General features: G+C 42.1%; 1 protein-coding gene across 6 annotated transcripts in view; it reads left to right on the top strand.

Moving 5' to 3' along the window:
• Nucleotides 1–25,074, top strand: part of TJP1 (tight junction protein 1) — a 156,510-nt gene that overhangs the window by 71,386 nt on the left and 60,050 nt on the right. The window contains exon 1 of one of the 6 annotated variants that reach the window (XM_063169553.1): nucleotides 17,131–17,288. The exons of the other annotated variants lie outside the window; for them this stretch is intronic. Coding sequence (XP_063025623.1) covers nucleotides 17,256–17,288 — 33 coding nt within the window. The 5' untranslated portion in view covers nucleotides 17,131–17,255. Of the gene's footprint in view, nucleotides 1–17,130; nucleotides 17,289–25,074 lie in introns of those variants that run through there. 6 annotated transcript variants of the gene reach the window in all.

The following is a 25,074-nucleotide window of genomic DNA, read 5'->3' as shown; positions in this document are numbered from 1 at the left end:
TTTAAATGGAAGCCTTCCCAGAATATCTTTGTTTTGCTCTGGGATTATTGCCAAAAATATGTTTTTGTGACATTTTGTAAATGTACCTGCATCCTTAGATAACATTATTTTTTTGTTGTTGTTCAAAACTATTTACAAAAAGAAACAGAAGGAAAGAAGTATAAACTCTATCAAAGTGCAGGCAGTTTACCTAGCAAGGCAAAGGAACATGACAGAGATGTCAAAAGAAAAGCTGGATTTAAAGTGCAGCAAAAATTACTCTCTTGCAAAATTCATTTCAGCACGTGAGATTACTAGAGTGGAGAAATTGATTGAAATGCTCGTCTTCAGATTCAGGTTAGGAGAAGTTTACAGGCATCACATGGAGTCAGGAAGTGATTCAGTGGGTTAAAGGCAGTCAGGAGTTTGAGACTGCTGAAGCAGCACAAATGACAGAGCAACTCCTGTCAGGGGATCAGGAAAGAGGTTGGAGAGAGCAAGGCTGGAAGTCGATGGAGCAGGGTAGGACGCCCATGTTTAAAAGCCAAGCTGCAAAGTAAAGGGTCAATGAAATATTAACAAGATGTTTTCAATTCTGTTTGGACCTAGAATAGAAAATTGTAAATGTAGCAAAGAAATGTTTACCATAATAAATAGCATTAATATAATACATCCATCACAAGATCTTGAACAAGTTTACAACAGTACTTACAGATTTTATTTTTAATTCATAGCTAATCAAAAAACAAATTAAGTGACTTGGGCAGTTCCTGGGAAAGTCAGAAGCCCAGACATGTTACTGCTGAAAAGCCACTCTGTCTGAGTATAAAGATGCTAGAATTTGCTCTTTCACACAGGGAGCTGTTCATCTCACAGCTGACATTTCTGTGCAGTTACACCCCCAAAATGCTGAACTGCTGTAATGCCATTGCTGCCTTACCTGTGTTCAGAGCATCACAAAACTATTCCTAGGTTTGGAAACTGATGTCAAGTTTTTATCAAGACAGCCTGCAATTTCTCTTTGCATTTTGTCTGCATTTCACAGCATATTATAAGTGGCATGTCAGTAAAAAATAGATTCAGTCTTGCCAGGAACAGAAAGCAAAGAAGGAAGCAGCAGTAGTTGGCTCCCAGCAATGTTCTCTTGGGAACAAGTCTGAACTGAGGCAGCTTTGGGGCTCTTTAGTTAAATTAGAGTTTTCCTTCAGTCCTCTGCATGATGAGGTTGTTCTTTTAAGGACACCATCATTTTGCAAACATCTAAAAAATTGAAACACAGTCTTTGAAAACAGGCATCTTGTACTGCCTAGGTTATAGTAGCTACCAGCTTACAAAACACAAAGAAAATACCTCTCAGTACATCCTAAAAGAGAGCGGAAACATTCCATAAAACACCAGAGGAGTTCTGTCTCTGGCTGACAAGATTTATCTTTAAGGCACAAGAACCTTGAGGGATGCAGCAAAGAGCCACAGATCTCAAACAAGGAACCAAAGACAGTTGCAGCCATTTCCATCCCGGGGGTTCCAAGGCAGAGCTGCAGTGCTGCTGTGCATGCCCATGCTCTGCTGCCCACCATTTCACACTGCTGCAGCTTGGGCTGGGTTTTACAGACTGCTTATGTCATTATTCCAGTTGTTAGAGGCTTTTTCCAGAAAACCAGTCTCATGCCCCTATTTTGTTGGGAGTTATCTGTCTCTTTTATTACTGCACTGGATTCAATTTGATTTGTGGGTTAAATTTACACAGATCAAAGTAGACCAGAACACATTCCAGTCCCCCCAAACAACTGTTACCCACCTCCCAGCTCCTCATTTTAGCATCACCTCTTTGGCTCATTATTCTGTATTCCCTACTCATTTGTGCAGTGGCTCCTTTGTAGTCATTATCATGGCGCCAAAAATTCTTAACTGTGCTTCTTCCACATGGCTTGCCACAACTGGGAAATGGTGCTGATTGTCCTGGATGAGCTGGCTAAGAGGATGAAAATAGATGAAATCACAGAAATTATTACATTTGGCATTGTACTTTTTTTTTCCTGTCAGTAGTGCTCATTCCAGCAATCCTTGGTGCTACAATCTCAAACGTGGTGTGCTGAAGAGATCAACAGATCTCTGAGCAAGAGGATGTGGACTTACCTGGAAAGGCTCCAGTGTGGATTGGCTACAGCAAAAGGAAGCAAAAGTGGTTTAATCACAGGATAATCATGCCACGGTGACTCACTGATCATGGAGGATTGCTGGGCGTGCATATCCAGAATCCACCAGGAGCCTGAAGTGTGAGCAGGCTTTGGCAGGAAGCTGAAGTGTGCAAGTGTTTGAGCAAACAGAGAGTCCTTTTTTCTGTGACTTACCACAAGAGTTGTCTCCTTGGGTGCCTGATCATGAGGATGGCAGGATGGCAGGACGCTCTCTGTTTTGCTCAGAGCTGTAAGCAACCTTCAGTAATGTGGATAGTCAGAGAATATGCCAGACTTATGTAGTGGCCCTTAGGGAAAATTACTCACTGGAGCCATTTATACCAGCTTGTATTTGCAAGGCAGGGAAAAAAAAAAGATATTTTGGTCTAGCATTAGAGATCTTAAATCTGTAAAAGAAAAATACTGAAAGTGATTACGTTTGCATATTGAATGGTGCTTAAAGGAGATAAAACAGCAACAACTGAAAAATCTGCTGAAATTTGCTGAAAAATCTAAGTTTAGATAAGGTAAAAGTAAAAAACAACTGGATCTTAGCTGATCATTTCTACCTTCTTTCTTTTGGTTCCTGGCTTCAGCAATCTTTTTAATAGGTTTTGAATGCAAATTATTTTCTTTTCACATTACCTTTTAAAGACAGCAGAAACTTGTCTATAGGTGCTTGCAGAGCTGACCTGCTTTTTACAACTCTTACAAAATCCCTTCAAGAAAGGAACAAAAAAGGAAAAAGGAAAAAAGGAAAAAAAAGTAAAAGCACAGTGTTTGCCAAATGGCAGTAATACCTCCTGTCAGTAGAGAGAGGGGGAAAAGGTATAATAAAACTCACTGCTGTTACTTAAGAAGCTGGAAAAACTGACCTGTAATCAAGTTGGAAAATACTTCAGGAAGCTATTTAGGGACCCTGAGAATGTGCAGAACACAAAATTAGTATTCTGTTGGAAACACAAGTTAATACCGAGGTGAAAACCTTGAAAAATTCTAATTTTCACTAGGAGAAAGCTAAGTCAGAAGAGAGATTTTCACATGTAACTCATCATCCTTTGCAGGGCTTTAATCACTTAAAATGTTTACTGCAAGTTCCTACAAACCAGTTTCTGGAAAGCCAAGAAGGCAATGGATCAGGCACAACAGGGCAATACCTAAAATTTGAAACATACAAACAGCAGTTAAAAAGTAGCAGAGATTACATAGAAGAACCGAAAAGCAGAAAGTATAAATAAGTAGAAATAACTTGGGTGGGCTTTTTTCCTTCAATTTTGTGAAAGTACCTGGAGATTTGACAAAACCAACATTTTAATCAAAACTGAATAATATGCAAATCTGCCAGAAGTACTGATTTTCCTGCAATATACTGAATCTTTCATAACACAAGAAAGATTGGGCACCTGAGTTTTCTACTAAGAGAACAATCTCTTTATAAAAGTCCCAAGTCTGTAAAGGAAATCCTGAAAAACAGCAGAGAGAAGACAGAAAGAAGCTGCCAGAAAGGATCATGGAATAATTCAGGTTAGAAGGGACCTAACAAAGGCTCCAACCTGTTCTCAAAGCAGGAGCAGCTCTGAGGCCAGGCCAGGCTGCTCAGGGCTGTAACCAGTCTGCTCTTGAAAACCTCCCAGGGCAGGGATTACACAACTGTAATGCTCAAGGAGGAATAGGGGTGGTAATAATGAAGGAATTAAAAATCAGTTTGTCTTTTGCAGAGTAATGTAGGTTTCAAAAAATGCCCCTATTTTGCCAGTACTTAATGAGCTGCAATGAGGTACCTTGCTGAGGTAACAAGCCCTTCAAGGCATTTAGTCAGGGAAGACAAAGTGCAATAAAAATATTAATGATTGGGCAAGTTGCATGAGTTCTTAAGGACAGCTACCAATATTTGTCCTAATTTTGTCTTTTTCAATTACATGTTTACAGCTAGATGGTGCATTTATGTACCACCAGTTAATTTTTAAAGCACATGAGAACTTCTTTGTTGTATTTATTTGGCCATATAGCCCCAGTTGATGCTTTACTGATGTTCAGAGAAGTGGTTACCCCAAGGTCCCTGAGCATGCAGGTGGCAGCTGGGTGGAAAAACACAGGTTTTGTGCTATTTGTACCTCAGTGATCCTTCTCTGCAAGGGAGAAGTGACAGTAGCAAGGTCATACAAGAGAATTCTCTGTGAACATTGAATATTTTCTCCTGAAAAGGTTCAGAAAATGCTTGAAGAAGGAATGCTGAATATAGCACGCTTCATGCTTTGTATTTTGCACTGTTTTTTTCCTCAGGTATGTGATGTAGCAAAGTTTAAGAGCCTAGTAAATAATCCCCATATAAAGAAAAAGCAAAAAACTAAACAAAAATAAAAACTAAAAACACTGGCTTTGAGGCCATTTTCAAAGCTGGAGGAATGTGAGGCTAGTACAGTCCAGAATTCAACATCTGTATCCTGCTGCTGCTAAATATGGGTGTAGTCACAGTTGTTTGCCCTTTCTTTATACTGTGGAGGTTATTAAACTCTCTGACAATAGAAACACGTATGATTTAATAACAGCTGTTACCACAGACTGGACTGTGCCAGTTATGTTTGCATTGCATTTATATTTACAGAAACAAGTTTGTTCAGAAGAAAATTATCTGTCTGTGAATCTGTACTGACATCAAAGTGTGTCTGTTAAGTACTTCTTCCATGCAGCGAAAATGGAAATGGAAAGATAACATCAGAAAATTAAGTATTTGTTTAAAATGTTAAAATAAATGTTAAAAATAGATAAACAACATGATCGATTTCTAGAACATCTTAATATTGAAGGTGTTTTCATGATCAGCACCAACTTCCCCAGAGAACAAAAAGGGGAGAGGACAGATTCCACAATAACTATCAGGTTGCTTATGAAGGTTACTACAATATTTGTCTTGCCCATTCCATGCTTTGCTATGCAGTCAGAAACAGATTTCAGTGTTTTCAAGAGCTGTTCAAGCATAATTAGAGACTCAAAATGAGTTGAAATCTCAGCTGGCGGCCTAGCAATTTGTTTTCATGCTGCAAGTCATTTAAGATTTATAGAAGCGTAACTTTTTGATGGAGTAAGGGGATATCCTCAATCCAAGAGTCCCGTTATACCTTTATTTTTGTGCAGGATACAAAGCACTGTCCAGCTGGGTGGTGCCTTCTACCCCTTGCTGTGGCCCAACCTCAGTAGCCGAGGTGCTGCTGTCTCAGAGGCAAACCCTGCAATATAATTGTAATAATGTTATGTAAGAGTGCATTTGTTTCATTTGCAATACACTGCAACAACAGGGTAATTATTGAAAATATTGGCGGTGCAGGGAGCGAGGCTGCTCCGGAGTTTGGGGCAGGTTTCCATGGCAGGGAGTGGGGCTGTTCCACGCTCCGGATTTTGGAGCAGGTTTCCGTGGCAGGGAGTGGGGCTGCTCGGATTTTGGAGCAGGTTTCCGTGGCAGGCAGTGGGGCTGCTCGGATTTTGGAGCAGGTTTCCGTGGCAGGGAGTGGGGCTGCTCGGATTTTGGAGCAGGTTTCCGTGGCAGGCAGTGGGGCTGCTCGGATTTTGGAGCAGGTTTCCGTGGCAGGCAGTGGGGCTGCTCGGATTTTGGAGCAGGTTTCCGTGGCAGGCAGTGGGGCTGCTCGGATTTTGGAGCAGGTTTCCGTGGCAGGGAGTGGGGCTGCTCGGATTTTGGAGCAGGTTTCCGTGGCAGGCAGTGGGGCTGCTCGGATTTTGGAGCAGGTTTCCGCGGCAGGAGCGCTGCCGGGGCCGGGCTGGGCTGAGCTCGGGGCGCGGCCCTGCCCGGGGCCTGCCCTCACTCACCGCTCCTCGGCTGCTCCCCGGGGCTCTCGGCCCGGTCCCTGGGCACAGGGGGGCAGCTGTGCCAGGCTGCCGGCTTTTCCTCAGCCAGCGCAGACTGGGGAACCCCAGACCTATCTCCAGGTGCCTCCCTGCACACTGAGAGGGTTTGTCCGAGGGGCGCAGCCCGCAGCTGAGTGCCTGCTCTGAATGAACGAGAAATCGCTGCCAAACAATTTCAGATGCGTGACTTCTTCAAGTGGCTCTGTTTCCTTACACTCAAAGAGCCTTTTAATAAAGGACTGCATACCTTGGCTGAATTAATTTCAGTTTCACAAGCACCATCTTTTTAAATCAGGGAACACGCTGGTGCTTTAGAGTGCTATTTTTCATCCTGTCTGGAGAAGAATAGAACGCTGGTAGGGCAGGATGTCCCCAGCTGTACTGCTCACTGAGACTCTTCCTTTCTCTGTCCCTGCCTGCCACACAATAGTGTGTGGCTGGGGCACTGGCCATCCTCGCTGCTGACACATGACACTCTGCAAGGAGAGTTGGAGGAGGGTCATGTAAGGACTGTATTTGCCTTTTCAGTGCAGGCAGGAAGATGGAAAATAATAATTTTAATTTAAAAACAACATGAAGTTTATCTGCATATATAACACATACATTTGAGAGACCTCAGCCAACTCATCCTTGAGACCAGAGGAATTGTTTTTGCAGTGGCATGGAAGAGGCTGTGATGTAGATAGCCTTCAGTTACACAATCAACTCTGTTCACTTAGAAACAAAATACTAATTTTAAAATGTAATATGATACCTAATGAAATTTTAATTTAAATTCAAATAGCAATGTTCCTGTGCTCACCATCCAGCTCGAGTCATGACATTAAATCATGTTTTGATAAAATCTCATTACTTGTGTTGTATTATAAAGTACCAAGACATTGACATGTTCTGAAGGCTCATTCACCTTGTTGCTCTCCTGGCTCTCAGGTTGTACAGGTTGTACAAGATGGGGCTTGTGCTGCTGCAGGGAAGCATCACTGTTCACACCCTTGTCTCTGGGCCTTTCCTGACCATGCATGGGTAAAGCTGACCCTGCATATATATGAGCAAAGGTTTTGCAAATCTCACATTTTATCTATTGGTTTTAATATAATGAGGGCAACGGCTACTGTAATATCTTGAGCTTTTGCAGATATAATAAACATTGTACATGATTCGTAATCCTTCTTGAATATGCTTCTGTAGGTAGAGATTGTTTCACTGATTTTCCCAAATGATCTAAGCATTCAGTGGTTACCTCTCTAATTTATTTCTGTGCCAAGAATAATGAGTGTGTTAACAGTTCATGATGCAGCTCTGGCTGGGGAGCAGAGAGAGGAGGTTTCATGTGAGTTATGGCAACACGATAGTCTTCATGGGGGAAAGATGCCTCCACCTTTTTCCTCTTCCATGTAAATCTCTGTCATCCCCTGCTACCGCTTCCAGATTACAGGGCTTTTAAAGAGAAATAATTATTTATCTTCATAATCAGTTTGTCAGGGCTATTAAGGCCTATTAGTGCAGCCAGGGCAGTGATACAGTTAGAGAAAGAAAAAAGAGTAGGCTGGAAAAAAATTACTCCATACTGTAAGACAAGTGTACAAAGAAGGTGTTTCTTCTAGTAAAGTAGTTTTGGATGCTTTCTGTGGTGACTTAGGAACTAGGCTTGTTCTTTCTTCTTTCTTTTTTTTTTTTTTCCTGGTCTTGACATGTATTATTCAGAAACCAGAGATGCCCATTTGTGAAAATAGCATATGGGTACCCTGAGAGAAATATTTAGAAGTAGTATGCAATCTACTTGTCCAGCAGTGCATGTCTAAAAAGCACAGTGCATGTATTTGATGTTAAATGTCAGTATGACACATAGACAGGAAAGAGTCATAGGCTTGATTTCAAACTCTGTATTTATAATTGGGTCATAGGGAAAAAAATAAACAAGTCTGTTTTGAAGGCTGCTGCTTCTAATGAGAAGCTCTTGAAAAATATGGGAAAATGAATAAAGTTTCTGTGGAAGACCTTCTTTAAAACACTTCTTAAATTTATCATAAGAAATGGTATAAATCACTTCAGCATCTTGTTGTCAATTATCATATTTACTCATCTTACAACAGAAGTCAGAGTATTATGTGACTCATGGAAGTTTGCACACTTGGCAAAAATTGGTTTCTCCAGCTTTGAAAAGGCTTTCAGAAATATTTTCCAGTTAGGGAGCAAGTTTTATGATGAGAAGTTGTATCTTTGATTAGACTAAAGCATAACATAGGAAATACTGGATGAGCTTTCACACAGAGGGATTGAGGAACTGCAGACAGCCACACAGACTGGACTGCACTGGGAAACTTGTTTTAAGGCTTGTCCTTGCTTTACCTGCTTGGAGAACAAGAAGAATTTCAGTCCCTAGGCTCTTGCCTTAGCACTTTTCACAAGTATTATAATCTCACACATTTAAAAAGGGATGTGACAGTTGCAGTTTTTCAGCTGGCACATAGAGTTGAACTGACAGATGTGTAAAGAAAAGATTTAGCTAATGATATTGATATAATGTGGATTCTGTGAGGCCTAAACACTTGAATGAGAAACAGCCATCCAACTGTGGTAAATAGAGCATTTGCCCTGTTAGCTTTGAGCTTTGCACTGTAAATATTTTTGCTTTGAATCCTTCTGTAATGACTATAGGTTTAGCTAGATTAAAGCATTGTTCTGGTTAGAGCCTCTGGGCTTCACTACAATATAGGTTGTGGAATGTGTTGATATTCCAAAGAGATGGTTTCTCTGGTACTGAGGCAGTCAGGAGAATTTCCGACTGTTATTTCTTAGATTTAGAGTTGGAATTTGAGTAAAGATACACCTGTAGTAATATATGTTTATCTTGCCAAATGCTAATGCTTCCTGGGTAATGCAACACCAGTTTTATCAGAACAGAGCTGAGCCCTGACAGTCCTGGAGACAGATGCCAACTGTGATTTTCTCTGAAAAACTTCTGTTTTGGCAAATGTAAATCAGTTTACAGATCTGTTTGCAGTGTAAGTGCCTAGAGAGCTGAACTGAATCTAATCCACTGAGAGAAAGAAGTGAAGTTTGGACTCTTTATCAGTACAGGCAGTGTGATGACTCATAAAAAGATCTCATTTGGTACTTCACATCTTTTTGAACCTCCTGTTTACTGTGTTAACCATACCCAGTATTATTCTGTGGTCAAAGCTTGATTTTGTAAATTCTGAACTAAAATCATATCTAGTTTTTTTTTTGAAAAATCTCTTACTGAAAATGCATTGCAGGTTGTAGTTAATGGGACCAAGTGTAAAATGCCTGCATGCTTTTTGAAGGTTCTGAGTGATTCAGTAGCAACTGCTTTCACTGTGCCTTTATACAGCCAATACTGTATGAATCTCCAAACTAAAAAAAATGAGCATCTGAGAATTTCTTGCACATGCATGATGGCATATCATACAGGAGTACTGGAAAAATGTCATGCAATTGTCCAAGGAGTGAAGCAAGCCCTGTGTCTCAGATGAGGTACAGGTGCCCTACCTCTGTAAGGCACAGGGTGCCTTTTGCCCACAGAAATCTGCAGGCAAGGTGATCTCTGTGCTTGAAGTGTAGGTAAATGCTGTGTGAGTGTAGATACATAGTGATGTTACCTTTGCCAGTAAATTCAGCTTGAAAAGTCCCCATCTTTGGCTACTTATTCCTGCCTCTGTGCTCCAAGGATAATTTTTAAAGTGCAGAAATCCCCATACAGAGTGCCAGAGTGCCAGAGCAGGAACGAGTGGCCAAGTCACAGAGTGTGGGGCTCCCATCCCTGATTTCTTGGGCTGGGACGCACCAGAGCCTCAGAGCCAGCCCGTGACGTGCTTTCCTTTCCTGGCAACAACAGGTCAGGAAATAATGCAATATCCTTCCACACTAAGCACTTTCTGTTCTAGTAGCCTCTCCAGTAAATTGTCATGTTGAAACTGTTACATGTACTGAAAACTTTTTAACTTATTTAAAAAACTTGTAGCGACATTTATTTATATAATTAAAAATACTAATATTAACCAAACTGTAACAGTTAAAGGTGAATTAGGGCTGCAAAACATGTTGTCCCTGGGAGGTAAATTTTTCTATTAATTTCTATTGACACAGCTAAAATATAATATCACAGATATCTATATCTATATCTATATCTATATCTATAATATTACAGATAACCAGATATCTACTTGCTACAGACTAAAAGTAACTGAAAAGCACTCAACTTTTAAATGGAAAGTATGTGGTGCTCAATGAATGTGTCTTAAATAAGATCCCTTGAGGGTTTAGTCTGAATTATTGAAATATGAAGTTAAAACTCATTAAACTATGTTCTGCTGTAGTGTTTTAAACCAAAATAATATTTTATGCACTCATGTCTCAGGCTAATATATTTTAGAATTATAATGATTTTGAAAGGGAGCCCAAGAAAACCATCTCAGACCAGTGGTGACACTCCTGTGTAATATAATGACCTAATAATACATAGTTAAGAAACCTGCAGGAGGTGCAAACAAGGTAACTTGAATTTCTTCCAGTAACACAAACAGCAATCTTTTTTAAGTGTTTGGGGGTTTTTTTTATAGTTTTAAATATTTGGAGGTAGAAACAAAAACAAATACCAAGATGGAAAGGGTTCATAACCCCATGGGTGTGACCATCAGGAGCTTACTCACCTTACTTAGCTCCTCTAAACCTTACTGAAGTTGCTCTTGTAAAGCAGGTGCTGCTGGGACAGAGCTACCACCTAAGGTAAAGATTACACTGGAATTAACTGGAATAATCTGTGCTCCTACTTTTAAGCACAGTGTTAGTTCCTTGACTTGATGGATTTGTGCATGTGAATTTTAAAAGAGTAGATGGAGTCTTGTACCGGTTGTAATAAGAAAGGCAAGAGGATAAAAATAAATTTGAGATTCTAGGAGGTGAAAGCTGAGTGGCAATAAAAATAGATTATAGGTTATAGAGTTCAGTAATCTAAGTTTCTACATTTTTTGCAATTATGCAATAAGGTCTTTTTGGTATGAAGAATTGAGAAGCAGATGAGCTCACACTTTTGCATCATTATCTAGAAACACTTTTACCAGTGTAACAATATTCAGTATGTATTTTTGTGTTGAATGTAACAATTTTCAGTACATATTTTCATTTTCTGTATGCATGCCCTTCTCATTAGCAAGAATGAGTCATGATAATTTCCTGTAGTACTCATTGCAAGTCTGATATTTGTGCTCAAGAAACTGTAGAAGTGATCTCACCTTTCAAAACTATCTGGCTTAGAAAACCACACCTCTGCAGCCTCTCCATCTTCCCTCCTCCTTATAGTGGTGATTCTGTTTGGGTTTTAGAGAACAGTTTTGTCACTTGTATCTTGTGCAAGGGTTCCTGGAAAATTTCTGGGTTTGAATACAAAGTTGTTTGCCAGAAAGGTAATTAAATGAATCAATTTTGTTAAGCTGACCCTGGACTCACTTTTACTTTCTAAAGTTGCCTGTGCAGTCAATCTTTGGTGCACGTTGCTTGTTGTCTGGGCAAGCACTTTTTAGGTTGAACTGCTAGTCAGGCTCTGTAAAATCTAAATATGATAAATAAGAATTCTAGATCAGTGGAGCATGTGTGGTGCTGTCTGCAGTGTGACTGTTCAGGGGCTGGAATCACATCAGCACCGAATTTGTGCCTGCTGAACTCTCACAGCTGTCTTTGATTATTTTAACAGTCCCCTCTCTACCAAATAAACCTGGAGAAAGCAGAACAGTTCTGAATATCTGATATTTTGACATCCAGTGGCTGCTTAACAGTGAAGCATTTTGTAAAATCAGCCTTGATCAGCTGCAGTGCACTGAAGTTTACAGTCCCGTTCATAAAATGTCTGAGATGGGAAGTAGAATGGTTACATAACATTTCTGTAATGAATTTCTGTAATAAATTAGCTCTGCTGCCACGAAGCACAACTAAAACTCACAGATAATAATTTCTTCAACAGTAGTCTCAGATTTTGTCACTACATAATTATACAGATGACAAAGTTTCTCTGAGACCTGATCCAAACCCATGGAGATGAGTTTCTTTTTAGAAGGATATCCCAAAATGATAACTGAAGAGACTAGATTTCAGCTCTACAGTGATACATTCGTCAAGTACTTTAAGGCTGAAAATAATGTTGCATTGCCAGTACAACCTATTTTTATTTCTATTTGTACATTTCCCATTTGCTTACAAGTTGAAGTGATATTCAGGCTGAACAGATAAAATGCCCTTGCACTTTGCTAAACACTTTGCAATAGTACTATTTTTAAGGTATTAAAAGGAAATAACAATGAGTTTAAACAACAGGAGTTAAGATGGGCACCTGGATGAACATGTTGGGTTTATTCCCATTCTGAGCCTCTGGAGTGTACCTGAGGTATGTGCTTTAACCTCTTAATGGGCGGTGAAGTACAGATTTTGGGATTTTGTCTTTGGGGATTTTGCCTTTTGGGATTTTGTCTTTGTCTAACAGTTCCAGTATGGGAGAGGCAGTGAATTACTGGAAAACTCTATTCCCTGTATATTGAGCAATTGTCTGCAGTGTTTTTAGAAGAGGCACTGCAGTGATGTACAGCCTTTTAAAGAGTCACTAGGTATAGGAACAAAGCTTTAACTGTGTGGAAGTGGGAGGAAGATAAGAATCATTACTAGGCATCATCACTGCATTAATTTTTTCCTTAGGGACTTGATTCATCAAGACACTGAAGTTCTGTGTAATGTTAAGGACATGGATTTCTCACAGATTTCTGTAAACTACTTTTTTACGTCTTGAGGTAGAAACAGATACTTTCTTGTGGTTTATATGGTGAACTCTAATTTTCTCTTCCCCTTTTTTTGTTCTTGAAGTGCTGAAATCATGCGTCAACTACAAATACAGAATGTACAATATCAACTAAACTGCATGACATAATTGATAATATATTGGCCTATTTATAGATAAGCATCCCAAGACTACCTCACAGGGCAGCAAAACTGTCTGCTATCTCTGAGAGATCTTCTATGAATTGTTCTCTTTCTGAGCCACACACACCACAAAACCCACAGGAAGTTGTCTCTGTAGTGGCTGTGGTTCTGCAGTTTCCTTCTTCCCCATCTTTAAGTGGTCAAAACAGTTCTTTAAAAGTTAAGTCAACACAAAGTAGAGAACAGACTTCCTGTTCTTGTGGTGTAACAGATACCCATGCCCTCAGAAAGGAGGATTCACACATCTGACTGTCCTTCTGCGTCCTTTGAATCAATGTGGGGTTAGGGCTTGAACTTATTAAATAATAGTTTTATTTTTAGGTTTCCTACCAAGAAAATATAATAGTACTTTTTTTAGGCATCTCCCAGTAGCTGTTATTTAAAGGATGAGCAAAGTGCTTGCTTTTCTTCAGCCCTTGACTTCTAAGACAATTTTCTATCTAAAGATAGGGGTTAAAGATGATCCTCTTTTCAGGACTTATATGGGTAGAATCAGAAATATGCTTTAAAATTCTGATCCCTGAGCTAACAGATGGGACTTGCTGTATAACTGCATCTGACTGAATGTATTGTATATATAAGGCATATATATATATATATATATACCTAAACACTAACACATGCATCTCTCTTGCTACATATCAATATGTGTATATAAATATATAGACATCTGCTGTTTCATTGAAGATTTAAAGGGAACACATGAATACACTGGAATCCTAACAGTCTTAACAATATAGAACTTGCACTTTCAGACATGAATTTTGTAATATTTATTTAAAAATTTAAAATCCACTCAAGGTTAAATATAAAGGACTATAAAATTCAAAGTTATTTACACTTAAGATAATAATTCTATGTTGACTTGGCCAACATTTGATTTGGCATTTTCAGTACTGTTGATGGTAGATTTGCTTGTGAGCAATTTGTTAATGAAGAGATGCAAAAATCCTCCTGAAGGAAGAATTTCAAAGGACAGCAACATGACTCTGCTATTGCTTTGTATAAAAACAAGCAAACCCATTCATTAGAAAGAATTTGTATCTACTGAAAAATAGAAGCATTTTACCAATGCTAATAGAATAAGATAACATTTCTGGCTCCTCTAATTTGTATCAATAGTAGAGATGAAGATTTAAATAATTGTTTGATGGAAAGAGAAGGAAGATGGTGAAGAGAGGGAAGGAAAAAATATAAAAAAAGGAAGGAGAAAAGAAGAAGGGAGGAAGGGGAGGAAGGGGAGGGAGGGAGGGAGGGAGGAAGGAAGGAAGGAGGGAGGGAGGGAGGGAGGGAGGGAGGGAGGGAGGGAGGGAGGGAGGGAGGAAGGAAGGAAGGAAGGAAGGAAGGAAGGAAGGAAGGAAGGAAGGAAGGAAGGAAGGAAGGAAGGAAGGAAGGAAGGAAGGAAGGAAGGAAGGAAGGAAGGAAGGAAGGAAGGAAGGAAGGAAGGAAGGAAGGAAGGAAGGAAGGAAGGAAGGAAGGAAGGAAGGAAGGAAGGAAGGAAATCTCCTTAGTTTCTGTGGGCTAAAAGAGTTATGCATATCCAGCTGTTTTGAACCCCTGGCAGAAGTCCCTCCTTGTTAAATGGTCTCCCTCCTTGTTAAATTCAGGGTATGCATTGGTAGCATTTTCTCATCCAACATATGATACAAAAATGGTGCCTCTATCTTTGCTTTCTTTGCTTAATACTTTTCTTTCACCTTTTTATTTGTTCCCCATCTTTCTCCCAACACTTTAATAATTGCTTTTATTTCCCATGGTCCTTCTCCCTCATTGTAGGGAACCCATCTGCACCTCTGTGTGCATGCCTTCAGTCCTCTTTCATTCCCTGGCCTCATCTTGGTTGATCATCTTTATCCTTTGTTGTCAGTTTATCTCCTCTCCAGCCTGTAGGTCTTGTCCACTCTCCCCAGAACTATTCAAGGAGAAAAAGATGAAAGGGAGGGATTATTTTACCCTACAGTTTATCAGGTCATCCTCCCCTGAGTTTCTTTTCATGCAGTCTCCACACCTTGAAATCTTCCCCCTCCTTCCTGTTGTGATCTCAGCCTTTTCCTTCCTGCCTGCTCTGATGAATACTCTGACAGTGAAGCATGTGGGCACAAAACCCGTCACATTCCGCCTTCTGCGGCTGTAGATAGAGTTTAAAAAAATAATCGGAAGCTTAGTTCCATCTAGCAATGAACAAATGAAACGTGTGCTGTGGTGTTTCCATGGCAGGAGGCCACGCTGCAGCACGGGGAGCTCCTGTGGGGCTCCGGGGGAAGGAGGGGACTCAGCCGGGGGTCCGGGCACTCGGGATCAGTCCGGAGTCAGAAGGCGGGGACGGTGCTGCCAGAGCCCCCGGAGCTGCCAGGCTGTCCCGGTGAGCGCTGCCGAGAGCTCCCGGTGCCTTTCCCGGCCCTGCAGGGCCGTGGTGGAGGAGCTGGCCCTTCCCCGAATTCGGACTGCTGCCTTGGGAATTTGATTCAGCTATTTCCTGGAATATGAATTCGTTTATTTTCAAAAGAGAACAAACGTAAAACTCATACAGTGGCTTTGGGTAGGGCGTTTCATGGTGGAAGGGTGATTTGGATTGTTGAATTATCGCCTCTTTTTAAGAATTTCAGTACTTCTGGAGGTTGCATGGAGCACAAAGCAGCTGGTGGCACATAAATTGTACAGCTGCTAGAAAATCTGGCCCTGATACCATGGCTTTTACTGCCATGTATATCTCATGAAATGTTTGCTGAGTGCAAAGTACTCGCATTTCGATTTGGGATTTTTCTCACCTACTTTTCCTTCACTGGAACCTTATGTACCTGATTAGTCATGCCACTTGGGCTCTTATCTAATTCTGAGGAGTAAATTAATCAACATCATAAACTATGGACCATAGTGATATGGGTGATAACCAGTGTGCCATCTTTTCAGTGGGGTTTGAAGCACTTTAATGGGTGATGCTTCTGGAAGTCGCTTGGTTAATTTATGACTTGGCCCTACAAAATTTGGGAGTGTGCTCAGCTTTCTGTGGCATGAGCCATCTCGAAGACTCCAGCTGCATTTTCAGACAGCCTCATCGTGCATGGGTTGGGCATCCAACGCCCAAAAGTAAAATAACATCTTTAAAAGCCTTTCCTTTTAAATGGAAAAAAAATGCAGTATTTCTCTTAGTGCTTAAGTAAATACTTACTTTGTAAAAGGCACTCTAAAATGCTGGGAAAAGTTTATTTTTCAAAGCCACAGGCAGCAGTTCATGGTGCTGTAGGAAATGCTAAGGCTATGCAGTCACCACCTTAAAGCAAAGCAAATCTCCCAAGTTGTTTTCTTTTTGTGTCTTTATTGCTTTTATCTCAAGAACAAGATGTACAATTAAGGAACTCGAAAACTAACGTCCCGCCCCTTCAAACAATGGGCAAACGCAAGAGCAGGTTTGAGCCCGCACTGATCGACATCCCAGCTCTGCGGCCGGCTCCAGGGGGGCGAGGATTCCGTGAGCGCTGTAGGACAGCGTGCTGCGGAGAGCGCGGCCCCGGGCCCGGCCGAGCCCCCGCAGCCGCCCGGTCCCGCAGCGCTCGGGGCGGTCCCGGCCTGCTGCGCTCCCCGCGTTCAAACGCCCCCCGCGTTCCCATAGGCTGCGCCGGCCCGGCCGCGCTCGGCCCCCGCCGCCCCGACCATGGCGCGGGGGGAGCCCGGCGGCCGGCGAGCCCCGCGGGCGGCCCTCACGGCGCCGCGCCCGGCACAGCCCGCGGGGCCGAGACCGGCCGCTCCGCCGCCGCCGTTCCGCTGCCCTCCAGGGCTCCGGGTGCTGCGGCAAAGCGGGGGCAGGCGGCGGCGGGGCGGGCAGTCCCCCCGCGGCGGGATGGGCCGTGCCGGCAGTCGGACATGTCGGTGGCTGCGCGGGGGGAGAGGCACGAGGCGGGCGGGCGGCGCGGCCGCTGAGCGGGCGGGCCCGGGGGCAGCGCGGCCGCTCCCGCGCTCCGTGCCCCGGCGGCGGAACCCGGCCCCGGCGCGCCAGGCGCCGCAGGAGAGAGACCGCACTTTTATCAAACTTGAGCCTTCGCTCCCCTTCCTCTTTCTTCCTCTCTCCCTCCTCCCCCGTCCCCGCCCCTTCCCTGCCGTCCTCCTCTTCCTCCTCCCCCCCGCGCCCTGGGATGTTTATTCGGGCGGCTGCGTGAGGCGCGGGCGGCGGCGGCGCCGAGTTTCTCTCCCCCGGCCTGAAGAGTTGCAGGCGCGCACACGCTCGCCCGGCTCCGGGGGAGAGAAGGAAACAAAATGTCTGCCAGGGCCGCGGCGGCTTCCACGAAGGTAAGGCTCGGCCCCGGGGCGGCCGCGTTCCGTGCCCGCTCCGATCCTGCGGTACCCCCGGCGCGGTTTCCCCATTGCCCCGCCGAGCCCGCACCGCGGTGGCCGCGGCTTTATCCTCGCCCGTGCTGAGGGCACGGGCTGGCGCGGACCGAGGAGGTGGGCGAGGCGGGCCGGAGCCTCCCGGCCGCTTTCCCCGCAGCGCTTCCCCCCTGCCTGCCGGGAGGGGCGCGCAGGTGGCCCGCACCCCCCTGGCCCGGGCCGCTGCCCCGCCGGCCGCCCCCGCCCCGGTCCCGCCCGGCCGCCCACCTGTTGGACGTGCGGGCCCCGGCCCCGGGACGGCTGCGGCAGCCGGGCCTGCCCCCGGGAGAAGCCCCCGCGCTCCCGCCGGTGCGCTGGCCGTGCCCTTTTGTTCCAGTCTGGAGCCGGGTAGCAATTAGGAAAGGTTCAACCGGGAGAGTCCAGTAGTGCAGGATTTTTTTCTGTGGCCGCTGAATCAGTCGGGGATGATTGTTGCTGACATACGGTAAACAGCTTTGGGGCGGCAGTAATCCGTCAGAAACTTGTGCCGGTCCTCCACCTGATCCGTAGGTGTTGCCGGTGCAGGTGCACGTTGCGGGGCGTGTACTCTGACCTGCCCCGGCTGCGCGGCGGTGAGTAATGCCGAGCGGCCCCGGGGCCCAGAGGTGGAGCTAGCAACGCTCAACAGGTTATTTCTCCTTCGCGCAGAATTAAAGGTTTGCTTTGAAACTAGTTTGAATTTGAATTTCGAACTGATTTTTTGCTTGTGGCGCCTGAGTAGTTGCTCCGGCTTCAGCGCGACGAGTTCCCGTCGTGTGTGCTGGCCGGTGCTACCGGGGCTCGGCTTAGTGGTGTTTGCTTTCGAGTGAAACTGCGTGGTTTCGGTCTGATGTCACTTGCTGGTATGCACTTACTCACAAGTGGTGTTCTACAGGCTGAAGTCAAATGAACACCTTGCTGTGTTAGTGCCGAAAAACTTCGGTGCTCGAGATACTAAGTAACAAACTGACTCTAGTTGTAAGATACTGTTAGCTGGCGATTTTACCAACTCCAGAGTCTTACTTCAGAGGTGTGTTCGAGGCAGCCTCGGCTTCCAGAGTGGAATTTAAAAAATTTAAAAGCTAATGTTGACTACTGAGTTTCATGTCCCGTTTGAAGTATTCTTCCGGAGGTATTGTGTTACATTTTAACATATAGACAAACACATTTCAACAATAAATGTTTGTTGTTGGAAGAGTAACCTGTTTTAGATAATATTTCTTACTTCTGCTATCACCTAGCTATGGAGATAGATAAAATATACTTTTTAGCCCTTTTCAAATGCATTTATGTTAATAACAAATAGGAATTGAAGATAAATGTTGTATTGAATAGTGTTGTGTTAGAATTCTGCTTTGTGAGGGATTGTGAGAAATTGCATCAACTTAAATTTTGCAGATTTTTTTGTTGTTGTTGTAAAATCGGGGTATAAAATTCTCATTTCTGGCTCAAAATGCTCTCATTAAAATACAGCTATTTTGTGAGGCTGTGGAAAAATATTGCCTTCCACACATGCATGTACTGTCTTGAAGTGTTTTTCTATTTTTAAATACGGAAGTGTATTTAAAGTTGCAGAAGTGTACAGAAAGTGTATCTGTTTTGGCTGTGGACTGGTGTACAGACTGTGTTCATTGGAGGTTGTATCTTGCCATAGCAGTTATTTGAAACTCCTCCTGCTCATGGTCATATCACATTGGCCCTTGGAGCTTGCATACATGCATACAGTATCAGCCAAACTAATTATACTGAAAGGTATGTTAATTTAAGAATGTTGCAAAATATAGTCTCACTGGGGTTTAACTCTTCACTGGGATGCTTTCAGAATTATGGAAGTCATGTAATTGAAATAGCATCTCTTTCTTGGGAAAAACCTCATTTTGTAGGACCTGGGACTGTCAGAGTAAATTCTTAATCTGTGATAGCTTTTTATCAGAATTATTTATTATCTTTTTATCTCGATCACAGAAATGGCTTTAAAGACTAGAATCTGTTGCATGCAGTTTATGTGAGTTTCGTTGTCAAAACAGAGGTGCTTTCTGTCAGTGGATATTGTTAATTGTGTTTCAGTCATTAGTTCCTGGGCTGCTCTCCATGTAGTTTTAATAGTCATAGACAAGGAGATTAAAGAGTGTTTTGGAAATACTTGAATATTGGGGGATTTCTGTGTTCATATTCCAGATCTTGTTTTCTTTACTTCCAAAGTTATCCCTTTGGGTATGGTATCTGGTTTCTCATTTTTGGGGTTGTAATGCATTAAATGATGAATGGTTTTCTCTTAACATTTATTTAATATATTTGAACTGTGTGTCCATATCCACAGTTACTGTGTCACACTTGACTGGACAAAACCTTAAAAAAAAAAAGGAGGGAGAGAAAAAATTCTTTTTGATTAGCTGAATGATTCCTATTTGTACATGAGATAACCTTGGCTGCTGTGATTGATTATGTTACCCCCTACTATCAACAGTCTTTCACAAATAATTTCACTGCCTTCAGTTTTGACTACTTAGCTTATTCCCCTGCTATGTTGTATAAGAATGTGGTTTTATTAAGGTGCTATGTGCTTGTTGTAGCTGTTGGCAAAATACAATAGAAAATGGTGGGGAAATGAAGACTGGCTGGAAGTTTAGTCTGGTTGTGGCTGTTACTGCAAAATTTGAGGGGCCTAATCTCTTCTGGTGTCTTTTTGAACAGTACTAATGGATGCTGTGGGAATGACTCTCAGGATTTTAGTAATGGGGTGTAAACTTTCTTTTTGCCTGTAAGTTGGAGGTTGTAATATAGTCCACATTGGTAAAAAAAACCCAAACCAAACAAACAAAAACATCACCCTGAAAAGGGACAACTTTTTGTATGCTGAACCTGAGTTCTTGAGACTCCCTTCTATTTTAAGATACATTCATGAAGAGTATTTCAGTCTTTCACGTCAATCATGTAACTAACTGAATTTTGGTTACTTTAACTGGTTTAGTAGCTCCTTGCATGTATCTGTTAACTACCCCTTGAATCAGGAGCTGAGAACATGGCTGTGTTAATGGTTCAAGGCATGCTGATTGCAAGGACTCCTTGGTTTTCTGTTTTAGGGGCAATGTCCTGTGGTTTTCATAATTGGGGTTAGCATTGTACCCTAAATCTTTCTTGGAAACACCAATGGATTTGTTTCTTGTAGAGCATATATGTGCAAATGTTTTTAAAGTGGTTTTTAATTCAGTCTGTGAGGTAGCTAAGTTTGGAGCAGTGTTTTATTTTTCTTATGTAATTCTGTATATGGGCACTGGAAAGTTAGATCTTCTTTGGTTGTTTGTGAGATTCTTCAACTGTAACAACAAAGAAATAAATATATAGAAAACATATATGGGAAAGTAACTGAGAATTGAGTTTAACCTAAGAATTTACCTCCTATATAGAAAAGAGAACCTTTAAAATACTGCATTTAGTTTTGCTAGTGTTTCTGTAAGTTGTATTTGGAACTTAGGAAATATTAATACTGGTAGGTATTTTTCAAAGAACAGTTTATATGAGTAGCTTGTATTTCAGGCTTGGATTTTCTTGATTTCATTGTTCCAGTTAGCACTATCAGTAATTTCAATTACCAGATGATACCTGAGGTGCATTTTCCAGTGTGACTTTGGCTGCAGTGTGAGAGGAGCTGCGAGCTCCACACTCCCCAGGTCATTATGAAGTGAGTGCTGGAGTTTGCTTCTGGTTCAACATGCAGTGTAAAGATTACTGTAATGTAAACAGAGCTGAAATCTGACGGTGCCTGGCAACTGGCTCCACCTTTATAGAGTGGAAAATCAGTAAGGCCTTATCAGTGACCAGCTAGCTAATCTTTGTGTCAAGAAAAACCTCTAGAATTGGGTTATGTACATCGTAAGGTATTCTAAGATGCACATTGTGCTACTGCCTAGGTTCTATGAGAATAGGTGCTGGGCTTCTGTCTGTACTAAAAAAAGCTAAACCACAGTATTTTGAATTTGTTCTTGAAGTCAGGAGTGGTTATTGAGCTTGAATATGTCTGTGTTCACACTGCAATGTACCATTGTTGTCAAAACCTTCTGGGTACTCGTGAAAATGCTTGGCTTTTAACTACTCAGCATAAGGTACTGAGTTGGAAACAGAACTGTAATTAGTTGACTACTCAAGCTCTGAATTGTGCTAAATATGTTGGGTTTATTACTTGAAATGCTGTGCAAAAGTATTGTCTACCTCAGGTCAAAGCACTCATCTGAAGGCTCTGTATCACAGTTGAAGTTCTCACCAAGGACTGAAGTGTTCACCCATTTTTTGGCCAACAAGCTTTCAGTGTGAAATAAGATCCTCCTTTCTTTTTCTTCTCCTGTCCTCTATACCTTGTGGAAAGGCCTTGTCTTGTGTACACACTGGAGTGGCAGAGGAAAATCTGATTAGTCACAGTGTGGGGGGAGTAAAGCCATGTACATGTCCATTTCAAAATTAATGGTCCCAACATTTGGTTTGTATCACTGTCAAATTCTACGTGTCAGTTTGAGTTAAGGGATAGTATTTGAAACAAATGCTTTTATTGTTTTTGTTATGGGTTCAAAAGACATTTGTCATTTATATCCTCAGAAGTATTTCTGTGTTATCATGGTATAAATACAACAGAAATTAATATCAAACTATGCCCAGTGTTTTCTCAGGCAAGTATATTACTAATGACTTCTTCACTGAATGTACTGATTAAGCAAACAGCCGTAGGGAAGTCTTAAAATGAATTCCATGATTCTGTGCAGTGTATTTATGCTGAGTCCAAAAAGTCCTGAAATGAAAACACTGTCTTGTCTTATAATTATGCTATTTTAGGGACAGATTATTCAAATATGTGCTGTACAGTCATAAATAGTAGGGGTGCTCTTGTTTCAGGGCTGTGATGTGCTCGAGTGAAGGATCTGAGGAAATGGAGGGGCACGTTCAGATGAATATTTAAGGTCCAGCGTGGGTCCCTTGGAGGCTGCAGAGTAACAAGTGCTGCTGAGGCCACAAGTGTGGTGGCTTGTCCAGGGACAGTGGTGCCTGCTGGGTTATCCATGGGGTTTTCCTGCTGGGGTGTGCTCTTAGGCAGCTCCCTAAGCCCCAAGCTCTGTGGACTCTTTGGGCTGCTGCAGGGTTGGAGAACCTGCCCCACTGTGTGCAGGACTGGACACTTGGCTTGCATTTACTCTTCTTGACTCTGTAGGATCTTCAGTAGCTCTTTAGAGGTCTTTCCTGCGTTTGCACATCAGGATTTATTTAGACACTTGGAAAAATTAACTGTATTGTTAGTGCTAAAAATTTAAATATTGGCTGTACATTAAAAAAGTATTTATTTTCTCAAGAGTATTTGGTAATCTCTAATAGGATTCTTGTTTCCTAATCCATTATAAACAGATGTTCCTCCCTTTTGTGGTGGGGGAGGGCAGCCTAAATTCAGTAAGATGACAGCAGTAGGGAGTGCTGCATTGGAGAAGTTCACATTCTTAGGAGAAGTGGGCAAATGTGACCTTTTTGGCCTATATAGTTCATCAGAAGGTGTATGGTTAACTTCCCTTAGCAGAGGAAGCAACAACAGAACTTGGTATGGCTCTGATGGCCTTTTTGTCTCCCCACCCCCACATCTCCAAAGCAGTGATATGCTGAAAATAGAAATTGAGCAAAAGTCGGCAGTTTGTTTGATTTGTAGTTCCCAAGGCTTTTCCCAGGAAGGACTGCACTGCAGAGCTGCCTTCTGTCTTCCTCACGTTTGCCTTTTACATTTGACTTCTTCTTAGGAACTCAATTCTAAAATCTTCCCCACCCCTCCTAAAAAGGCAGTAATTAGTTTTCAGCTTGTGATCCTTTGGGACTGTTTGAATGGGGTCCAGTAACAGTGTCTTCCCCTCTGCCCCACTGGGTCAGCAATCACTTTAACAGATGGCCCCCTTCTCTGTATCCAGCTTAGAAATTTTCTTGTAAATATTAAATGGACCCGTTCCAACTATTTACACTCTGGGCTGGTGACTGTTTCTTAGGATGTGTCCAGATGGGAGATGGAATGAGCAAGGTGCTTGGAGACTTGTTAATACACTTCAGAACATATGGTCAAGCCTTTGGACTCAGCTCTGGGAGGCGAGTTTGTTGGGCTGAAATAACATCCCCTGCCCTTTCCTGCAAACCTTCTTGGGTCTCTTTCTTCAGGCAGCCATGGTGCTCCTGCAGCATTGATGCCTCAGTTATACTCACCATGAATTCAATAACACAAAAATTAATAAGGAGTAACTTGTGGCTGCAGAGACACTGCTCAATTTTTCAAGTTAATTAAAAGGAAGTAATAACCTTAAATTATAACCAGAAGCAGTAGCATAATGAAACAGGACAGATTGTGAAATTTGAGCAATGATGTCAGTTTTTCTATTACTTAAATTACAGCAGTGGTGACATGACTTTGACAAAGGACTGACCAGGCACATGTTGCTATGAAAAGGTGTATAAAAACATATTTAAAAGTAAAAAAATCCAAAACAAACAAAGAAAAAAAACCCTGAAAAAACCCAAACCAAAGAGTATGTACACAGATGCTTTCAGCTGCTTTGAAAATATAATAGATGTAAATTATGTAGTCTAAAGATTTATTGGTTTCAATAGATCTTTTAGAATTGGAATGACTGTAGCTGTAAAGCTCTAGGAGTAACTTTGAGGTGCTACTTGACAATGTGATATCAGTTAATTAGTTATTTGTAATTTGCATGGAATCAGGATAGTACCTGGGGCTAATTCTGCCAATTATTGTTTATCTGAACAAATTCCAAGGCTGTAATAAATACGTAATTCATGTTCATTTTGGATGACTGACTTCCCCAGAACTGAATTTGGGAGAAGGCCAGATCCTGTTAACCCTCTTATCACAGGATGGTTGTTTAAAACCTTTTTAATGTCACTTGACCCAGCATTGTTCCTACATTTGGAAAAAATGCCCCTTTGCCCATGAATGCCTTAACATGAATTAATTTCCCAGCACAGTGTTAGGTGACAGGGGTACTGGCTTTTCCTGAAACCTGGATTCCTCAAATCATTTTTTCAGTGGGTATTAAGATCTTAAAGCCAAGCTTAAAGGCATGGCTTTCTGACAAAAGAACTTGTGTTTCCTTCAGGATTGAAATTAAGTTGTGGAAAGTGATTGGCCACTGCATTCAGGATAAACCTCTGTTAATAACCCAGCTATGTAAGAATGGAAATTCCTGGAGTGTAATCTCATGAGAGAGCTAAATGCCCTTGCATTTTGATTGGGTTTTGTTCTCTATGGAAAATGTAGGCTGGATTAATATTCCTAAAGCTGGGAGCATTTAGCTAGGAAGCACAGGAAAGGTATCCAGGTTTACAGAAGCAGTGTTGATGGCTTGGATGAAGAGCATGTTTCATCTGAATCAGAGTGCTGTAGAAGCATTCTGTGGGGTTATTTTTTCCCAGTGCTCTGTGGTTTGTTTATTGTTGGTAGTTCAATGGTAAATCCACCCTAGAACTGCCCAGGAAAGTGCTGAGTCTCAAATGAGGGGATCTGTTGTTTAAATTGTTTGGATACCAATGCTCACATAAAAGGTTTTCTTACTTGTTGTGTTTATTTGCAGTCAGTAAATGTCTCTGTCGTGGGAAGGTGTGTAAGGAATGGCAAGGAGTCTGTGGTAGAGTTCCTGAGATAGTTTCTCTTTTAGAATGACCAATGGTGCTGGATTTTTTTTCCTTTCTGTATGATGAG

This window comes from Melospiza melodia, chromosome 15, assembly GCF_035770615.1.
Source record: "Melospiza melodia melodia isolate bMelMel2 chromosome 15, bMelMel2.pri, whole genome shotgun sequence".
NCBI classification, from domain to species: Eukaryota; Metazoa; Chordata; class Aves; order Passeriformes; family Passerellidae; genus Melospiza; species Melospiza melodia.
This window is presented reverse-complemented; position numbering and strand designations above follow the sequence as displayed.